The sequence below is a fragment of the Danio aesculapii genome, chromosome 8 (genome assembly GCF_903798145.1).
Source record: "Danio aesculapii chromosome 8, fDanAes4.1, whole genome shotgun sequence".
NCBI lineage: Eukaryota > Metazoa > Chordata > Actinopteri > Cypriniformes > Danionidae > Danio > Danio aesculapii.
The window spans coordinates 1926619-1949087 of NC_079442.1; the positions used below are offsets into that span (position 1 = coordinate 1926619).

Consider the following 22469-nt stretch of genomic DNA (forward strand, 5'->3'; position numbering starts at 1 on the left):
CACACACTGAATTAACTTTGACTGAGGCACCGGATGCGCCGCTCGAAGCCGCGACACGACACACCAGACACTCTCTGTGGCGCGTCAGAGACATGAAGTGTCCCGAATCGTCACGCCACGCATTTTTGAATTCTAAACAGGTTTCTGCAGCGGTCCGCGGCGCCCAGCCGTCGACTTGAGTGTACCCTGATAGAAACCTATGTTTAGATCTCTAAAACGCATGCTAGTTAAAATCACAGGGAGCTTCTGGGATCGCGAGAAATGCAAACGGCTGAAGTATAAGGTAGACTCAATGAGAAGTACACATGTTTGCAAACCTACCTAAAGATACAACCAATAATTCAGATTAGAGCGATAATGTGGAGAATATTGATCTTGTGTTGAGCCCAATGAGCCTTGCATCTAAAAATAGAGCTAGCGTGTTCCTTTAGTGATATCGCTTCGACTCACGCTGAAAATGGCGGACGTGAATCAACAAACTGAGGATATGATGACGCGCCTGTCAATCAATATTGGTGGGCGGGGGGACCGCTCTCGGTCTGAAAACCGCTCCAATTGGTCCACCGACCCAGCTGGGACTCGAACCAGCGACCTTCTTGCTGTGAGGTCACAGTGGTAACCACTGAGCCACCATTGGTTAACATTAATTAACGTAACTAAACTCATGATGAAAGCTACTGAAGCATTGAAGTTAATCACATGGTTTCTTAATAACTCAAGCGCTGGTGTGTGTTTCAGTGCTGTTTGCTGGAGCAGAGAGTGGTGTTGTTGAAGCAGCAGGAGGAGACGAGGGTTTCAGAGCTGGAGAAGAGACTGACGGGGCAGCAGCAGCAGACGGACACAGCTGGAGAGGTCAGAATCAGTTTTATTGCCAAGTGTGCTTCACACACACAAGGAATTTGTTTTGGCTACAGAAGCTTCCAGTGTACATAAAGTGACAAGTGACAACACAAAATAAATATGGAAAAACGAAATGCAATAAACAGAGATGCAGTTAGTCAAGAAATCTGGATGTTGAGTTGTGTGTACAGATGTGTTATAAACATACAGGTTATAAGGTGCTGTGTACAAGTGTGTATGAGAAAGTATTGCACGTTTATTGCACAGTAGGGGAATATTTAACTGTTCATGAGATAGACAGCCTGAGGAAAGAAACTTTTCCTGTGTCTGGCTGTTTTTGTGCTTGGTGCTCTGAAGCGCCGACCAGACGGTTTCCACAACAGACACATGCATACTATTTTATATACAGGTGAAGTCAGCATTATTCGCCCTCCTGTGAATCTTTTTATTTCAATTATTCCCCAAATGATGTTGAACAGATTCAGGAATTTCTCACAGTATTTCCTATAATATTATTTCTTCTGGAGAAAGTCTTATTTGTTTTATTTCTGCTAGAATAAACACAGTTCTTAATTGTTTTAAAGCCATTTTAAGGTCAATATTATTAGCCCCCTTAAGCAATATTAGTTTTGGATTGTCTCCAGAACAAACCACTGTTATACAATGACTTGCCTAATTACCCTAACTTTACCCTAATTAACCTAGTTAAGCCTTTAAATGTCACTTTAAGCTGAATACTAGTGTCTTGAAGAATATCAAGTCTAATATTATGTGCTGTCATCATGGCAAAGAGAAAAGTAATCAGTGATTAGATAAAGGGGCTCATAAAGGTTTGAAACACTAATATGAGCAAATGTAATTTTAGGGTGAACTATCCCTTTAAATGAGTTAATCAAACTCTTTCAAATCAATCTTGTTTTGCATCATATAGTGATGATGGGGCTCCCTTTTCTAAAGTGTGTGTGTGTGCTTTCAGGTGAAGCGTGTGATGAACGGAGTGTTTCAGTCGCTCAGAGGAGAGTTTGATCTGAATGAGACGTACACAGGAAGTGCTGTTCTCCGAGTGCTGGTCAACACTATCAAGGTGAGCAAACATCTTTCAAACGTTTCTTTCTTAACCTCCGCTGACTGCGCGCGCACCTCGTAAATCGGACGAGGCGTTTATACTTGCTATAATTTGCCGTTGTGATATTCTTTAAAATGAAACCCAATTGAAACCCACCGTAAAGCCAGACAGATAAACAGAGAAGTAGGAAGTTTCCGGAACTACGTCATATCATTAATATCGTTCACGATTTTTAAGCTAGTTATTTTTATCATTTATTTTAATGATTATAAGGATTTTATTATAATCATTCAAGATTTTTTTTCATCAAACTTTGATGTATCACTTGCTTTTGTTCATGTCTCAGACAGTTTTACCTATAAAAGTTTATTAAAATATTCAAATCAAATGCAGCGCCGCGCACACTGTTCGCTCGAGTCGAGAAAAAACAATCATGCGCTCCGCCGACCGAAATCATGCCGCGCACACCCAAAGCGAACCTCCGCAGAAACAGTGATGAAGTCACAATCGCCGCGCACACTTAAGCGAGCTAGCACAGATTGCACATGAACGCTGAAAGTAACACACACCGGGCACGCACATTAGCATGTTATTTAAAATGGAATGATTCAGATGGCGCTCTGTGGCACAGCAGAAATATGAACAGTGTCCCGAGTCGTAACTGGACACTGCAGACAGCCACCGACTTGCGACACCGGTGCACCCTGATGTAAACCTATGTTTGCATGGCACGTCGTGGCGCAGCACATCCGGTGTGTGACCCCCTTTACGATGGTCTTACAACCCTATCTGCATCCTTGTTGGAACTCACAGCGGTCGAAGATTTATGTTAATTTGGCAAGCTGAAGGCATTCTGTACTGTACAGGAGACACGGAGATTGATTGACAGTGGGCTACAGCCAATCAGGACACAGAACACAAAAAATCATGCCAAAAAAAAAAATCTGCGAGGCCTCGAAAGGTGAACTGCGTTATAGCAAGGGACCACTGTAAACCCTTTGAAGAGCTAACCTGCTTCATATGTTCACTGCAGCCCCTATATGTCCCAAAATGCAATGCGATTGAGGGATCACAACAGTGCAGTTCCCAAGTGGGTTTAGTCCATGTAAACCCATTCAGATGCTTCACCAGTAGTGGACACTTGTTTAATGTAATCAGTCTGAGGGAACGAGATGGAGGGAAGTTGGTGAAAATAATTGGGCTAAAATGCAGCCATTCTGGTCCATTTGAAAAGTATTCACCCTCTGGAGGGACGTCTTTAAAGGGCATATGGATCCTGAATGGAGCTCAGTGTGTGACACCAAACAGCCTCCCAGTGCAAAGCATCATGGAGGTCTCTTTACAAAGGACCCAATCATTTTAAACGTTAAAAATATATTTGTGCGTGCGTGTGTGTGTGTGTGTGTGTGTGTATTTACTTATATTTTAAATGGTCAGCCAGGTTTCCCAGTTCTGGGTTGCAGCTGGAAGGGCTTCCGCTGCATAAAACATATGCTGGAATAGTTGGAGGGTCATTCCGCTGTGGCGACCCCTGATAAATAAGGGACTAAGCCGAAAGAAAATGAATGAATGAATGGTCAGTCTGGTAAGGTACCAATTTATTATACAATATATCAGTCGTCGACTGTATTTTGCGACTTGTAAAATTAGGAGGAGATGTCTGCAGGAAATTAGGTGGTCAAAAACACACACACACAAACAAAGACCTCAGTTTTCCACATTTCTGAACTTTGGAGTGTTATACAAATGCGCCAGTCATTTCCATGGTAACCTAAACGTAATATAACCTGCAGTACAGAAGAGGATCGGATATTTCAGTGTCTGAGACTCCTTTTTCCTGATATTTACTTTTCAAATCTGATATATTTGTGTATTTATTATAACCCTTTTTGCTGACTTCCTGCAATAACTCTCTATTTAAGCGGCAGCTATTTTTTCCCCCTTTTACAAGATGTAAGATAAGTCTCTCCAGAATGTGTCTGTAAAGTTTCAGCTCAAAATACCCATCAGATAATTTAATACACGATGTTCAAAATGCCCGTTTTGAGCTTAAATCAGAGAGTAGCTGCTTTTGTAGCCAGTGCCTTTAAATGCAAATGAGCTGGTTCTCCCCGCCCAGAGTTACGCCCATGCGTGTCTTTTTCTACTGCGTTACGTCAGATAAACAGCAGTCAGTGACAGAGACAGACCGGATGAAGCAGAGAATCAGTCACAAATACCAAGTGAGTTTATTTGATGTATTTGTGGTGGTTTATTCAAGCCTTTCTGCAACCATGAGCAACACACATGCTGTTACCAAGTTTACAGTACACACAAACACATCGATTTGACTGTATTTATTACAAACATGCTCCGTTTTAAAAACATTTTAGTTTTGTAAAACTCATTCTTGATCTGCAGCTGATCGCAGAGAGCTGAACAGATCTTTTAATCCCAGTTTCTTTGCAAATCCTGTCCTGTGGGCATTTTTATACATGTTACTACACCTGTCAAGCAATTTGGTAAGTGGGAAAAACCGAACTCCTACTTTGGATCCTATTTTAACGTCAGGAAATACAAAAAAAGAGACTTACTGGGTTTCCATCACCCCAATATGACTGTGGAGAATCTATACCTGCACACGGTTCTGTCCAAACACCTTACAATAGTTGATTTTGTATCATAGACGCCCTTTAAATGACTAAATCCTTAATTAATTAAAATCTGACTCCAGATGACGAGTGTTTTCTCCAATCACAGAACGTCACTCTTCAGCTCCTCACCAAAGCTGAGAGATCTTCATCTGAACACGAGGAGGACGAAGAGGACCGAGATGATGATGAAGGGAAACTGCAGATAAACGGACAGAGAGAAGTAGAGAACGATGAGAGAGAACCGGAAGAGCTCCAGACAAAAGAGGAGGAGGAAGAGGAACACATTTCACCAGCAGAGGAGGAGGAGACAGAGCAAATCAAACAGGAACAGGAAACCGCAGAAGAAAAGATTGAAGAGTATGTCAGCACAGAAGACATAAAGCCAGATCAGCTTAATCCAAGCACAGAAAACACACTTCAGGATCAGCTTAATGAGAGCGCAGAACACACACTTCAGGATCAGCTTAATGAGAGCGCAGAACACACACTTCAGGATCAGCTTAATGAGAGCGCAGAACACACACTTCTGGATCAGAGTACTGAAAACACACTTCTGGATGAGTTTAATGAGAGCAGCGCAGAAAACACACTTCTGGAAGAGACCGAAAGTGACCTAACATCCAGACAAGAAGTGGCTTCAGAGCTGCCTGATGTCACTGGTCCTGCACAGGAAGTGACGGTGATGGATGAGAGCGTTTCAGAGCATTTGGATGAAGCGGGAACGACGGAGACGATGTTGTTTGGTGGTCCTCCTAAAAACCCTCCGCCGCCCCCTGCTGCTCTACAGGACGAGTGTGCAGACACACCTGAGCTGACCCACAGGTACACACTGATCACATCTACTGTCTGACCTGTAGATCACTAGAAAATGTGTACAATACCTGACAAAAGTCTTGTTGTCTATCTAAGTTTTAGGATCAGTAAATAATAACTGGGCTTCTAGTTGATCATTTTGGTATCAGAAGAGGCTCATGTGAAAGGTAAAGTCCTCTAGATGACGCTCATTTGAGCACAATAAAATCTGATCATGCCTTGATTATTAATGATTTGATTAGGACAGTAAGGTCTGACTCTGCTTAGACTAAAGTCTGCTCACTGAACCTTCAATAATGTCCAGTATAGAATATGTGCTCATGCTGCAGTGGAAACAGAATGAATATTGTGTCTGACTCCATCATGAGCTTGGAGGACTGCATCCATACATCTCTGACATGACTCAAATCACTGATTATTAAAGTCATCTGGAATGGCAAAGAAAGCCTTCTTGCAGGACTCCCAGAGTTCATCAAGACTCTTTGTGTTCATCTTCAACGCCTCCTCCTTCATCTTACCCCAGACGTGCTCAATAATGTTCATGTCTGGTGACTGGGCTGGCCAATCCTGGAGCACCTTGACCTTCTTTGCTTTCAGGAGCTTTGATGTGGAGGCTGAAGTATGAGAAGGAGCGCTATCCTGCTGGAGAATTGTCCCTCTCCTGTGGTTTGTAATGTAATGGGCAGCACAAATGTCTTGATACCTCAGGCTGTTGATGTTGATCATCCACTCTGCAGATCTCTCGCACGCCCCCATACTGAATGGAACCCCAAACCATGATTTTTCCTTCACCAAACTTGACTGATTTCTGTGAGAATCTTGTGTCCATGTGAGTTCCAGTAGGTTTTCTGCAGTATGTGTGATGATTGGGATGCAGTACAACAGATGATTCAGCAGAGAAATCCACCTTCTGACACTTTTACACAAGATCAACTAGAAGTCGAGTTATTATTTGTTGCGCTTACAACTGGAATCAACAACAAGACTTTTGTCAGGTAGTGTGTGTGTGTATGTGTATATATATATATATATATATATATATATATATATATATATATATATATATATATATATATATATATAAACACACACACTCATTTACTCACTTTCTGGTCATTCTACACTTGAAATCAACTGTTTTGATTAAATGGTTAGTTCAGCCTAAATTATATTAACCCTCTAAACATTTATGAATTGAACACAAAAGAAGATATTCTGAAGAATGTTGAAAAAACTTAGCCATTAACTTCCATTATAGGAACATAAATAATGTGGAAGTCAATGGCTGTTTTTATTCTTCACTTGTGTTCAACAGAAGGAAGAAACCCAGACACGTTTAAAAACAATGAGGAACTGATGACAGAATTGTCCCTTTAAGCGTACGTTTATTTGAGGAAAATTGTTACTACAGTTTATTTTATTTATTTATTTTTGGTCATCTTTAAAACTTAACCAAAAAAATGTGTCGTTCTTACAGCACAAACAAGAAGGAGACCGTCTTTCGTTTTGGTAGCATGTGGTCCTGTGAATAATTGAGTTTGTTTGTTGATGTCCTATCCTTCAAGTTTATCTAACTGAATCAGTTTCAGGATTATCGCTCAAACCTCAGATCTCTCAGGAAATGACCTAAAGCGAATCCACTAACAGCACGCCTGCTTCAACCCTACTGTGAGCATTAGCATAATGTGTGTGTGTGTGTGTTGTGTCTGTCTGTGCTCGTCCTGCTATTCTCTCAGTTCGTCTGAGAGAGTAGAAGAGGAAAATGGAGAGGAGCCATTTTTCCAGAGTCCTGTCCCTCCTGCATCCACACCCATATCTACACCTGCAGCCGCAGCAGCCGATGAAGAGGAAGAGGAGCTGGTGAGGAGCTCACTAACACATATACAAATACACACGTGCACGCACAAAATCTCTCACAGTGTCTCTCACACATACACAAACTCACATTGCATGACATATACTGACACACATATGCACAGACATGCCACACTTACACAGGCACAGTCTCTCTCTCACACACACACACACACACACACACACACACTTTGAAGACATTAATTGACTCAATGTAATTTATAACTCCTTACCCTAATCTTAACCATCATTATTGAGTACTGAACACTTACCTTAACCTAACCTAAACCCACTCTCAAGTTAACCCAGTTCTAACCCAGCCCTTTAAGTGAACAGCAGAGTCAAAATGTCCTCACTTTGACTTTTGGACTATATATATATATATACATGATCATATGATATGGCTGTATATCAGCACTGGTGGGAGGCGTCGTTGTGTCCCACCAGTGATGATATACAGCCACATCGCACTGCTAATCGTGTGATGCTGCGTTTATACAACAGTTCGACGGCATAATCCTGTATATAAAAAAGAAAATCAAACACGGAGAGTCTCAAAACCCTTTTGTAAGAGGAACTACTTTCTTCCGCCGTTCATTGACATCTGCAGCTGACGTCAGAACAGCAGAAGCCGTTAATAATTCACCAACGTCACTGTAGAGCTAGTGTTTGAGTGATTCTCTAGCGTAATGTCTAAAGTGATGATAAAACAGCTGATTTTGCTCACATTTTAAGATTATAAGGCTGAACAGCATGAAATGCCATCAGTCTACAGAGATATCTCCCTACAGTATTACAAGCAGTATGTCTCTGTTGCAATCGGGAGATCACAATAAACAACCCCGGAACAAATAAATCAGCGCAAACACTACCAGATTACTGTTGTTTGTGATAAGGAAAAACGCTAAACACATGCGGGCATTTCTTCTTTCTTTCTGTTTACTCAACTAGTCTGCAGTAGCGAAAACAGGACTCATTAGAACAGATGGCCAACCAAACCAACTCAAGTCCAATCTCACTCAATACACTATAATTACTATGGTATAAATACAGCGCTACAACATACAAAAGAGAGAGATCGACTTAGAAAGTCATTTACCTGTTTTATAATGATTAAATCAGCTGTAGTTTAATATTACAGTAGATTTTCCCTCCTCTAAGAGCTTATTATGCAGTCTCTGTCGCCCTCATGTGGATGGACAACGTCAACCGTATTTGTTCTGCTCAAAGACAGGCTAATGGCCGCCGACGCGCTGTTTCTCTGATAAATATTTAAAAATAGACACTGTTCTTATAAATAAACTGCATAGTTGCAATCTAAACAACGACATTCTTGACTAAACAAACCTCAAAAGTACATTATGTTGTCCAACAGAAGCAATATTTGTCAAACTGTAGAGTGTCCTCTGCTTGTTGCTGTATGTGGGCGGAGTAATACTCAAGGGTGAAAGGTGAAGAGGTGGTACGAGTGCTGTTACTGGCAGAATATCACACTGCTATCAGCCAATCAGAATCGAGAACCAGACAGAACTGTTGTATATGTATGTATGTATGTATGTATATATAAATGTGTGTGTATGTATATGTAATGTATATGTGTGTGTGTGTTTGTGTACACACATATTCACAAGCCACTTTACTAGGTACACCTCACTAGTACCAGGTTGGACCCCCTTTTGCTTTCAGAACTGCTTTAATCCTTCGTGTCATAGTTTCATCAAGGTACTAGAAATATTCCTCAGAGATTTTCCTCCATATTGACATGATAGCATCACACAGTTGCTGCAGATTTGTTGGCTGCAGACTGGATATTTCCTGTCTGGATATCGTCTTGACCATGTCTACATGCAATGAGTTCCTGCCCTGTGATTGGCTGATTATAAACTTACGTTACCGAACAGTTGGAATGAGAGTGTAGTTCCTAACCCTGTCAGTCTTAGTACACAATGTAAGAACAAGAGTCGAGCTTTAAATAGGAAAAATTAACTCAACTGATCTAAATAGTTTTATAATATGGTGCAGCTCTTATTCCTGCATAACTGACGGTGCTGTGTGTGTTTTCAGAGCCTGAAGGGTCGTCCTCCTCCAGCTCCTCTGTTTGGTGATGACAGTGATGAAGATGATCTGGATTGGCTGGGCTGATGTCAAAAATCTAAAGCACTGCAGACGTCACATGAGGAGATCCACACGACGGCTGGACGCTTCTAAAAGGCATGTCAGTATTCCGAGAGAGAGCGAGAGAGAGAGACATGTCCAGCCCAAAACATTTCAAAAGCAGATGATTATGGACCGAGAGCTGCTTAGAAGCTGATTTACCGCTCACACAGCAGAGAAACGAAATCATCTTTAAATATACAACTACTGTAAATCATAACAACTGTTCAATTCTTTGTTTTTTTTAATCGTAATTTATGATTCAGAGCGATTTCAGATTAGTCTCCGGATGGTTCTTAATATTTATACATCGTACTAACAGCAGCCCATATTAATAAAGACAGTAGACTTCCTGTCAGTCACGGTTTCTTTAGTGTTTCTGACTGATTCGTCTTCAAAAGAGAGCAGAATTAATGTGGTAAAACACATTAAAACAGCAGGTAAGTGATGAAATAGCTCCTTCATATGGTTACAATAATTGACTTGGTTAAAGAGAGAGTTCACCTAATAGTTCATATTTAATCATCTCAAGTGCTTTCATGATTTTACAGAAGATATTTTGATGATTTCGGTAACCATTAGCCATGTTATTATTTACAGTCTGATATGCAAATTAGATTAATGCGCAAAATTTGAATATGGCATAAAGAACAAAACGGTCACTTGATAAACTGACACCAAATATCAGACAGAAAAATGTAGTTTAGTGTGGTGGGAGATACCACTGCGGTCTATTTCTAATAAATGACATTCAAATACTATAGAAGTCAATGGTTACCGGGTTCCAGCATTCTTCAAAGTATCTTTTATTTGTTTCAAGGGGATAGTTCACCCAAAAAAATGTATTTACTGCCTTTCAAGTGGGTCCAAGACATTTTTTTTCTTCTATCAAACACTAAAGAAGATATTATAAAGAAAACTCAAAACCTGTAACCATTGGCTTCCATAGTCTATAGAAGTCAATGGTTACTGGTTTCCAGCATTCTTCCAAGTATCTTTTTATGCGTTTCAAGGGATAGTTCAACCAAAACACTAAAGATTTTATTAAGAACGCTCCACCTGTAACCATTGACTTCTATAGTATTTGTTTTTCCTATTATGTAAATCAATGGTTACAGGTTTTGGCATTCTTAATAATATATTTAGCGTTCAACAGAAGAAAAAAAATGTTTTGGATGCACTTCAAAAGGCAGTAAATATTCATTTTTGGGTGAACTATCCCTTAAAATGCTGGAAACCGGTAACCATGGACTTCCATAGTATTTGTTTTTCCTATTATGGAAGTCGGTGATTACCGGTTTCCAGCATTCCTCAAATTATCTTACGTGTTTTAAGCGATAGTTCACCCAAAAATGAAAATGTACTCCCTACTTACCCTGCAAAACTATTTTTTGCTTCTGTTGAACACTAAAGATATTCTGAAGAATGCTCAACCTGTAACCACTGACTTCCATAGTACAAACAACAAGTACTATGGAAGTCAATGGTTACCGGTTTTTAGCATTCTTCAAAATATCTTTTTATGTGTTTTAAGGATTCGTTCACTCAAAAATAAAAATTTACTCCCTACTTACTCATCCTCAAGTGGGTCCAAAACATTTCTTTTCTCCTGTTGAACACTAAAGAAGATACTATTAAGAACGCTCAACCTGTAAACATTGACTTCCATAGTAGGAAAAACAAATACTACAAATACAAATATGGTTACCGCTTTTCAGCATTCTTCAAAATCTCTTTTTATGTGTTAAAGGGATAGTTTACACAAAAATGAAAATGTACTCCCCCTCAAGTGGATACAAAACCTTTTTTTTCTTCTATTAAACACTTAAGATATTAAGAACGCTCAAAACCTGTAACCATTTACTTCCACAGCAGAAACAACAAATACTATGGAAGTCAATAGTTACCGATTTTCAGCATTCTTTAAAATATCTTTTTATGTGTTAAAGGGGATAGTTCACCCAAAAATTAAAATGTACTCCCCCTCAACACTTAAAAAGATATTATTAAGAACACTCAAAACCTGTAACCATTGACTTCCATAATAGAAACAACAAATACTATGGAAGTCAATGGTGACAGTTTTCAGCATTGTTCAAAACATCTTGGTTCAAGCGATAGTTCACCCAAAAATGAAAATTTTCTCCCTACTTACCCTGCAAACCTTTGCTTCTGTTGAACACTAAAGATTTTATTAACACTCAAAACCTGTAACCATTGGCTTTTTATAGTAGGAAAAACAAATACTATAGAAATCAATGGTTACCAGTTTCCAGCATTCTTCAGTGTCTTCATTTGTGTTCAACAGAAGAAAGAAACTCAGGTTTATAACAAGTAAATGATGCCAGAATTTTCATTTTTGTGTGAACTACCCCTTTAATGCGCTTTCATATGATTATAATAGAGCACAGTGACAATCATTCTGTCTTTATCACAGTTACAACACCCAAAACCTCCACACAGTAGACCTCATTCATAAAACACAGTCAGGTTTTGTTAAAACACAAATGAACGAGGCCTAAATGCATCCGTCAGGTTTTCAGACCTACAACATGTGTGTGAAAGTATTTCATTCCCTGATAATAAATAAACCCGAGGAGCCGTTCACACAGAACACACTTCACTGTGCACATATTCAGACACACACACACACCTATCAAATGTAGAAATCTGGAGGGGAAAAAGACACTAAAGATTTATTATTATTATTATTTTAAGATGCAAATACACTGTTAAAATGTTGGGTTCCACTCAATTCCTCCATGTTGTCCCAACACAAATCAAGTTAACTTAATAGTTTTGGCAAATTTAAGTGGACTGGACATAAAGCAATCAATTTGTCCTCCCAAAAAACTGAAGAATTGTGTTGATTCAGCTCATTTTAGATCATTAGTTGAGTGCTTGTAGTGCAAATTGACATTTTTATAGGAGTGTGCAGTATTTCTCGCATACAAACATGTTACACACACACACGAGCTGATGTTTTATATCAGGGGTCACCAATCTCGGAGGGCCGGTGTTCCTGCAGGGTTTAGCTCCAGCTTGCCTCAAAACACAGCTGCCTGGGTGTTTCAAGTATACCTAGTAAGACCTTGATTAGCTCGTTCAGGTGTGTTTGATTAGGGTTGGAGCTAAAATCTGCAGGACACCGGCCCTCCAGGAACAAGTTTGGTGACCCCTGGTTTATATTAAAAAAAATCATAATAACATAAAAAATAATCTTAAAATTGGGGCAGCCTGGCGGTGCAGTGGGTAGCACAATCGCCTCACAGCAAGAAGGTCGCTGGTTGGGCTAGTTGGCATTTCTGTGTGGAGTTTGCATGTTCTCCCCGTGTTGGCGTGGGTTTCCCTCACAGTCCAAACACATGCGCTAGAGGAATTGAATAAGCTAAATTGGCTGTAGTGTATGTGAGTGTGTATAAGGGTGTTTCCCAGTGTTGTGTTGTGGCATGTGCTGGATAAGTTGGCGGCTCCTTCCACTGTGGCGACCCCAGATTAATAAAGGGACTAAGCCGAAAAGAAAATGAATGAATGAATGATCTTAAAAATCAAGTTATGAAAACAGTCTCCCTGTTTAGTAGTGAAGGTGAAATGAAGCTTTCTGAACCAGTGAACCACTCGACTCAGAAAAAGATTCGTTACTCGAAGCTTTCTAAATCGGAGCTCGATGAGGACCTCTGCTGGTTAAAGTGTGGGAAAGCACTGTGTTGCAAAAATGTCAGATGTTATTGAATTGAATTGAATTTAATTAATACGACAACAGTAATATTAACATTACACCACTGATGACTAATAAAATCAAAAATATTTACATTCATCGTATTTCAACTGGGCCTGTAGCTGGATATTATTGGGGGTTCTTCACCCACCCACTCATTCATTCCAAGCGGGGATCGAACCTGCGATTCCTGCATGGGAGGCGAATGCTCCGAGGAGGAGACTGCGAGTGAGGCTTTCGGACTGCACTCGCCAGCTGGCCTCCGTTACACACTATACAGTGGTCTTCTTTAAAGATAGTTGCAACAATCTTATGCACTACCCTTAAAAAACAAATACGCTAATACACTTTAATACGGTATGAAAGCTTTTTACTATGAATTACTGTTGTATTTCAGTTTAATTACTGGTGTGTGGGACCGCTGCGGTGCTTTGAAACAGTTGAAATGCATTTAATCGACAGCTAATCTCTCGCTATACACTTTATTAACCCACGAGGGTGTTTAAACCTTTGAATCAAAATTGTAAGCGGTCACGTGGGTATAGGCGAAAATGACGTCACTGATCACGTGATGATGGCTAAACGAATCAAGCTTCGGTACACTGCTTCACTGAGAGATGTATCGGGATTTTTTTTTTTTTTACATGCTTCGAAGCCTCTGCTCACATCACTACTGTTTAGGATTATATTTTAATATTTATTAGACGTCATACAGTTTAATAATATCACACCAGCAAGAGTGCATTTTCCCAAATCTGATATTTTATACAACAATTCCTTCAAATCGATTAAGTCAACTTAATAATTGTGTTTACATATTTAAGTGGATTGAACTTAAAAGAATTAAGTTGTCCCCAGAAAAAAAAACTCAAGAATTGAGTTGATTCAGCTCATTTTAAATTAGTTTGAAGAATTTTTTTTTACTGTATGCATGTAGCGCAAATTGCTACATTTTTATAGGATTTTGCAGTATTTCACGCATACATTAATATGTTAAGTTATATAATGAAGTACAAGCTGACATTTTGTACAAAAATAATAATAATAATAATAATAATAATAAAAAATAAAAAAAAAAAAATAAATAATAATAATAATAATAAAAATTATAATAATAAAATAAAAAAAAATAATAAAAATAATAATAATAATAATAATAATAATAAAAAAAAAATAATAATAATAATAATAATAATAATAAAAATTATAATAATAAAATAAAAAATAATAATAATAAAAATAATAATAATAATAATAATAATAAAAAATAATAAAAAAAAATAAATAATAATAATAATAATAATAAAAATTATAATAATAAAATAAAAAAATAATAATAATAAAAATAATAATAATAATAATAATGATAATGATAATAATAATAATGATAATAATAATAATAAAAATTATAATAATAAAATAAAAAAATAATAATAATAAAAATAATAATAATAATAATAATAATGATAATAATAATAATAATAATGATAATAATAATAATAATGATAATAATAATAATAAAAATAATAATAATAATAATAATGATAATAATATAATGATAATAATAATAATGATAATAATAATAATAAAAATTATAATAATAAAAAAAAAATAATAATAATAATAATAATAATAATAATAATAATGATAATAATAATAATAATAATAATAATGATAATATAATAATAATAATATAATAATAATAATAAAAATAATAATAATTATAAAATAATAATAATAAGAAGAAAAATAATAATAAAATAATAATAATAATAAAAATAATAATAATTATAAAATAATAATAAGAAGAAAAATAATAAAATAATAATAAAATAATAATAATATTAATATAATAATATTAATAAAAATAACAATAATAATATAATAATAATAATCACAGAATGATCTTAAATTTCAAATGATGAAAACAAAGTCTCCCTGTTAGGATTGTGTTTTTATAAGACATTCATTAATTTTCCTTCGGCTTTATTCATTAGGGGTCACCACAGCGGAATGAACCACCAACTATTCCAGCATATGTTATATGCAGCAATGCCCTTCCAGCTGCAACCCAGTACTGGGAAACACCTATACACTCTCACATACACACACACTACGGCCAATTTTGTTTACTCGTTTCACTTACAGCGGATGTGTTTGGACTGTGGGGGAAACTGGAGCAAAACCATGCCAACACTCCACACAGAAATGCCAACTGGCCCAGCCGGGACTCATACCAGTGACCTTCTTGCTGTGAGGTCAGAGAGCTAACCATTGCACCACCATGATGTCAATTTATAAGACATGAAACGGTTTAATAATATCACGCAAGCAAGAGTGCGGTTTTCCCAAACGTGATGAAGGTTTCAACAAGCGATATGTTCATTTTAAGAACTGTTTTTTTTTTTTTATTACACACAATATTAGCTGTCTTTTACTGTTTCTACAATGTTTCTGAAGCTATTTTCAAAGCTATCAGATTAAAATGAGTTCAGCTTTTAAACGATCAATTCCTGATCTTTCATTTTTAATTGGCAGAACAGATTCTGTGTGAACGACCCCTTAAAACACCTTGATCATGACTGGAAGAAAAAGAACCAACATTATCATATACTAAAGTTACCCCAAAACGAAGCTGCTTTTAGAAAATCTTTCAGAAATATTGGCATTCAGCGCTCACCGAAGACTAACTAAGGGTTAGTTCACACAACAATCTGAATTTCTCACTCCCAAGGCATCTTCGCTGTGCGACTTCCAGCTTCCAGTCCAACACAATCATCATGATCTTAGGCTTTTCCAACTCTGCAATAGTATTTTTTATAGCAATGATCATTATTATCAGCAGTCGAAAAGAAAATAAAGCACATCCATCCATAGTAAAAAGCACCTCAAGCAGTTCCAGGGGCTAAATAAAGACCTCCTTTAGTGAATATATGTGTTTTAGTCATAGACTGTAAAATATATGGACGTAGCATCCGTGACGTCACCTATAGGTTTCTTAAGAGCGCAAAAGAAGCCACAAGTAGGCGCGGCCAACCGTCGCCATTTTGCTCGCGCGTCATCACATCCACGGCGGGATACCAAACAAGGGCAAAGAGGCGGAGAGTGGGCGGAGCTACAGACACCTGCTGGCACTTTGCTTAGACCTGGCAGACAGACTTTACTTTGGGAGAAACGCTTGATACTTCATTACCTGCGACTCGTTTGTGTTCTGACCACATGTGCTTGGCTGTACACTATATCAATAAAGTGTTTAGACTTTTAAAAACACTGTAGTCATACATTGAGCCACTAAGCATTGCTCTTATGACGTTTTTCTACAGGAGGAAAACGCGAAATACATCCAAACACTTCAGATATAGTGTGTGTTAGTAAATGCAGGACTATTGATGAACTCCAGCATAGCACTGTATGAGAACGCTTCAGATGACTGATCTAGAGCCTACAGCTAATCAATCTGTTAGATTCTGGAGTGCTTTACGGGTCTAAAGAAAAATATAAATGATCTTAAATAAAACAAATACATTTATAGAGATGGTACACAAGTATATAACTTTACTCACATGGGAAACGGAGGCCACATGAATGGTTTGTGAGCACATTTAAGTGCACACAGCATCCCATATCATCTGATAATTGTAAGAAATAAGTCCAAAAGGCAGCTGACTGTGTAAAGCCACATAAAACAACACAAAAATACGATGAATATGCCGAGATCAGTGGCTAATCTGCCGGAGTCAGCTGAGGTGAAGTGACGGTGACCAGCGAGACCTAGCTGTCACTCAAGTGGCCACGCCCTTAATTATGCAAACTTAATATAACCTAATGTAAAGGAAATGGATGAGTTATAAATAAATTCACCCCCCTCACAGTTGTCATGGAGGGTAATAACAGCTATAGGAACCAAAATCGTTCTTTGTACCAGGCTGTAAACACCTTTTTTCTGCTGTAAAGTTGGCCATTCTAACAGTGGGCTCAATTGCACTTTGCTCTATTATGGAGCCAGGACTAGCGGAACTTTGATGAATTGCAGTTTCAGTTACTTCCGTATTGGCCTCCTGAGGGAGAGCGGGAGGTTGCCGCTTGGTTTTAGTATGAAAAATGTGCATATTTAAAACATTATAAACTAGTTTTGTGACAGAAATCATCTTTTTTGAAGTGTATTTTTTGGTATATGCAATAAGCAATATGCTAAAGCTTAATAGATGATTCATAGTGTAGTTTTTATAACTAATTAATATCTTGAGTCTGAAGTGTAGCTGAGACAGAACAACACACTCCTGTCCAGCTGATGGCGCTGATGCAGCAAAACATGCACTTCAACAGAAGGAGACAAAGATGGCAGACGGAAGTCACTGCAAGTTACACAAAACGGTTGATAAAGTTTAAAATATGAATGTTTATACTAATATAACACACAGATTCACTAAAGGAGATCTTTATTCTTCCCCTGGAGCTGCACGAGGCACTTTTGACTATTGATAAATACATGTTATTTTATTAAAATCAGCCGACAATTGTGCACTATAAAAAAATATCTGTTAATGAACAGGTTCCTCACAGATGTTTATTTACGGTTAAGCATTGCATTATGGGAGTTTTATTTCTGCTCTGTCCACTTTTGATGGATACTCAACTCTACGGTTTAACAAAGTGACTTATTAGGGCATTTTTAGTAGATGGAAATAATATCTAGAGAAATAATAAGTGTGTAAAATGACAGTAAATCTGCTGGCAGCTAATTACTAGGCTTTTGTAGTGTAATACACAACACCAACCCAGACGATATAGCACTGCAGAGGATTACAAATGTTAATAACGTCACTTTTACAAGCTTTTCAAGGTTAAAAGTTGTTGTAATTTAGATTAAGCTCCCATAATTCAATTCAAGAGCAGAAATAAACAGGAAAAACTAAAAACATGAATCAGGAAATATGGAAAAATGTCCATTTACTGATGTATTTCACAGTGTAGAGCTGGAAAATATCATTTTTTTTAAATAACTGATGAGTAAATCACTGGATAATTCAGAGTTTTGCGTGAACTAACCCTTTAGAAAGCCCCTGCTGTGATGGTGTCTGTACAGATGAGGTGTATAAGTGTGTATGTCACAGAAATACACCTGTCCTGTAGATCCTGCAGGTCTGTGGAGGTGTTTGCGTTCCTGAGCTCCGGCGTTTAGTGTTCGTGTCTCACAAAAAAAGTGCTTGTGGAGGATCAGAGTCTGTCTGGCTCATGAGAGGATCACCGCAGGTCCAGCATGGACACCGTATCTTCTGTGATGATGATGTGACTGCCGCCCTGAGGAGAACAATACAAACAGCAGGCATGATCTTAAAGGGGTAGTTCACGCAAATATTTACTCGATAAAACAAGAAGATTTTGAGCTGAATCTGTTGTTGTTGGTGATTCATATAATGGCAGTGAATGGTGACAGGTTTTTAGACTCAAAATAAACACATAGAAATGAGTCCAAATCAATAGTCATGTCTCCTGATGACACACGGAGGCCTTGTGAAGCAAAACAAATGCTCAGATTAAGAAATTAAACATTATTTATAATATTATTAGCTTCTAGCTATTAACAAATAGTTCTCACCGCATGTTGAATGTAGTCCAGTCGCTTTAATGATGACGAATCTTGTGGATTAAAGCTAATGATACTGTAAATAATGTTCAATTTCTTACACCAAGCGTTCATTTGGCTTCACAAGACCTCAGTGTGTCATCAGGAGCCACACGGCTATTGATTTGGGCTTGTTTTATTCCATTCACTGCCGTTATATGAATCACCAAGAACAACAGATTCAGCTCCAAACCTGCTGTTGTACTGAAGAAAAGAAAAAGTCACTCATATCTCAGATTTCTGGATGAACTCTCCCTTTAAAGAGGTGTTCACTACAAGCCAAATGCCCAAATTCCTTAACTTTTCCCTGATTTTCACTCACTAAAAAGCTGAATTTGTATATGATCTCTAGAGCTTATTTTTCCACATGAGAGCAGCGTGGTCATTGTACCTCAACTGTGTCTGCTCTCATTCACTTCCATTCATTTCTAGCAAAACAAAACAACTTCTGCTGCTTGATATTGCATTTTTAATCATATTGTTTTGACATATTCGGTTGCCGGTTGACAAGTGGGAAAGAATAAAAAAAAATAGGCAAACTATAAGAATAGGTGAAACATGAAACAGCGCACACACAAACACCTACACAAACAGTATAAAGAAATAAATAATAAATGTAAAGAGAGAATTAATAAAGAGATTTTGATTAATTTAAAGTAAAATGACAAAGATTCGTAATATTCAATGACGTGGAATAAAAGATCCCTGAGTTTCAATGTCTGGAATTCATTCATTTTCCTTCAGCTTAGTCCCTTTTTTATCAGGGGTCGCCACAGCAGAATGAACCGCCAACTATTCCAGCATATGTTTTACACAGCGGATGCCCTTCCAGCCACATTTCAGTACTGGGAAACACCCATACACACTCACACGCATACACTACGGTCAATTTAATTCATTAATTCCCCTATAGCGCATGTGTTTGGACTGTGGGGGAAACTGGAGCACCCGGAGGAAACCCACACCAGCACGGGCAGAACATGCAAACTCCACACAGAAATGCCAACTGACCCAGCCGGGACTCAAACCAGTGACGTTTCTTGCTGTGAGGCCACAGTGCAAACCATTGAGCCACCGTGCTGCCCATGTCTGGAATTAATCTTTTAAAGTTTTTTTTATCGGTTTTTCAGAAATTCTGTGACCTTTGGGAACCCTTATTGTGTGTGTGTTGATGTACCGTGAACAGAGGAGGGTCTTTGGGATGAGGGTGAAAGCCTTTCTGAGTGCAGGTGGAGATCTCCTCCATGCCGTAATCTGTCAGTCTGAAGTAACCCGTCCTGTGAGAAACACACACACACACACAATGATAAGTAGGGTAATAAAACAAGTCATTGTATAACAGTGGTTTGTTCTGTAGACAATTGGAAAACTAATATTGCTTAAGGGGGCTAATAATATTGACCTTAAAATGGCTTTAAAACTAATAAAACTGCTTTTACTCTAGCCGAAATAAAACAAATAAGACTTTCTCCAGAAGAAAAAATATTAGGGGAAATACTGTGAGAAATTCCTGAATCTGTTCAACATCATTTGGGAAATATCATACAGCTGTATATAAAGTGAGGGGGCTGGACTTACTGGTTGAATTTGGGCGAGCAGACGATGGCGATGGACTCGGGCAGCATCATCTGATAGGAGCAGTGTGTGTGCAGATCCACGCTGGACAGAAACGCCGTCTGTGTCGGGTGAGTCTGTGGAGCAGAGAGACAGACAATAAAAAAAACACACACACGCAGCAGAATACACACAACATTACTGCTCAAACACACATGAGCTATTCTGAAGATGTTTTTGGTTTCTCTTTCTGTTCTGACCCTTGCTTATATATATATATATATATATATATATATATATATATATATATATATATATATATATATATATATATATATATATATATATATATATATATATACATATACATATACATATACATATACATATACATATACATATACATACACACACACACACACACACATATACATATATATATATATATATATATATATATATATATATATATATATATATATACACACACATATACACATATACATACACATACACATATACATACACATACACATATATAGATATATATATATATATATAGATGGGAAATTATTAGTGAGAAAGTTCTTTTAGCTGTTTTTTGGTGTACAAAAGTGTTCTTTGAGCTTCGTATGATTACAGTTGATCTGCTGGACTGTTTTGACTGCGTTTCTGGTTTCCTTCTGGACCCTAGCTGTCTATGGAGGATGAGGGAGCTCTCCAATATAATCTAAAATATTGTCATTTGTGTTCTGAAGATGAACTATGGCCTCAGGGGATTGAAGCAACATAAGGGTGTGTGTAATTAACATCACAATTATTATTTTTAGGTGATCTAACCCTTTAATTTTGAGCTCTGTTTTGTGACTCACGTGTATCCAGCCCAGAGTGATGAGGTTGTACTGGTCCTGCACCAGAAACAGCTCCTCTTCGTTCTCTGTGTCACAGTAATCTGGACCTCCACACTGCTTTGGGACTACCACGTGTGTTACAGTGAAGGCGTTCCTGTTCTGAAACACACACGCGCACGCATAGACCTCAGTTTCCATCTCTTCATGTACTGTACACAGGGTTCCCAGTCTTTTAGTGCTAACCACTGAGCCACCATGCCACCCACCAGAAAATTAACTCTAATTGTGATTTTGGCCACAAGAGGGCGTGTATTCACAACAAGCAAAGGCGTTATTTGATGACTCTGTGACTGAGTGTGGAATAATGAGAGTTGTAGTCTTCATTATACTACAGGACTCCTGCAGAAATCATATTGATGACGAGTAAAGTACGCAACATTTAGACAATTGTGAAACGCTAAAGCGACCGCTAATGAGAAAAGAAGCAGTGCTGTTTTATCAGACTAAATCTTTTTAGGCTTCAGTTATAATGCTGCTATGTGCAGTCCAATAAAACACACAACATATTAAAGGCTGTTTCACTGTTTTCTAGAAAACAAAACTGGTAATTGAGGGTGTGTGATGTTATTAGCATGAACTCACATACACACAGTCCATCTCACTAGTTAAACCTTCTCATTTCTCTGGAATTGAACATGCTTCACAACATTTGGGATAACATAAACACACAGAATATATACACTACCGGACAAAAGTCTTGCTGCTTATCCAAGTTTCAGGATCAGCAAATAATAACTTGACTTCTAGTTGATCATTTGGTATCAGAAGTGTCTTATATGAAAGATAAAGTCCTCTAGATGAGGCTTATTTGAGCACAATAAAATCTGATCATGCCTTTATTATTAATGATTTGATTAGGACAGTAAGGTCTGACTCTGCTCAGACTAAAGTCTGGTCACTGAACCTTCAATAATGTCCAGTATAGAATATGTGCTCATGCTGCAGTGGAAACAGAATGAATATTGTGTCTGACTCCATCATGAGCTTGGAGGACTGCATCCATACATCTCTGCAATGACTCAAATCACTGATTAATAAAGTCATCTGGAATGGCAAAGAAAGCCTTCTTGCAGGACTCCCAGAGTTCATCAAGACTCTTTGTGTTCATCTTGAACGCCTCCGCCTTCATCTTACACCAGACGTGCTCAATAATGTTCATGTCTGGTGACTGGGCTGGCCAATCCTGGAGCACCTTGACCTTCTTTGCTTTCAGGAGCTTTGATGTGGAGGCTGAAGTATGAGAAGGAGCGCTATCCTGCTGGAGAATTGTCCCTCTCCTGTGGTTTGTAATGTAATGGGC

General features: G+C 37.9%; 2 protein-coding genes across 3 annotated transcripts in view; one reads left to right on the forward strand and one right to left on the reverse strand.

Annotated features, from left to right (window-relative positions):
- fkbp15b (FKBP prolyl isomerase family member 15b) overlaps nucleotides 1-9718 on the forward strand; it is a 47764-nt gene extending 38046 nt beyond the window's left edge. The window contains exons 25-29 of the mRNA XM_056464588.1: nucleotides 739-852; nucleotides 1817-1924; nucleotides 4646-5361; nucleotides 7089-7212; nucleotides 9271-9718. Of these exons, the coding sequence (XP_056320563.1) occupies nucleotides 739-852; nucleotides 1817-1924; nucleotides 4646-5361; nucleotides 7089-7212; nucleotides 9271-9348 (1140 nt within the window). The 3' untranslated portion in view covers nucleotides 9349-9718. The remainder of the gene's footprint in view (nucleotides 1-738; nucleotides 853-1816; nucleotides 1925-4645; nucleotides 5362-7088; nucleotides 7213-9270) is intronic.
- A 5287-nt stretch (nucleotides 9719-15005) lies between these two features.
- stambpb (STAM binding protein b) overlaps nucleotides 15006-22469 on the reverse strand; it is a 19220-nt gene continuing 11756 nt past the window's right edge. For both annotated transcript variants that reach the window (XM_056464590.1, XM_056464589.1), the window contains exons 7-10: nucleotides 21131-21268; nucleotides 20283-20395; nucleotides 19882-19981; nucleotides 15006-18379 (exon numbers count right to left, since the gene is read on the reverse strand). In XM_056464590.1, the coding sequence (XP_056320565.1) occupies nucleotides 18323-18379; nucleotides 19882-19981; nucleotides 20283-20395; nucleotides 21131-21268 (408 nt within the window). In that variant the 3' untranslated portion in view covers nucleotides 15006-18322. The remainder of the gene's footprint in view (nucleotides 18380-19881; nucleotides 19982-20282; nucleotides 20396-21130; nucleotides 21269-22469) is intronic.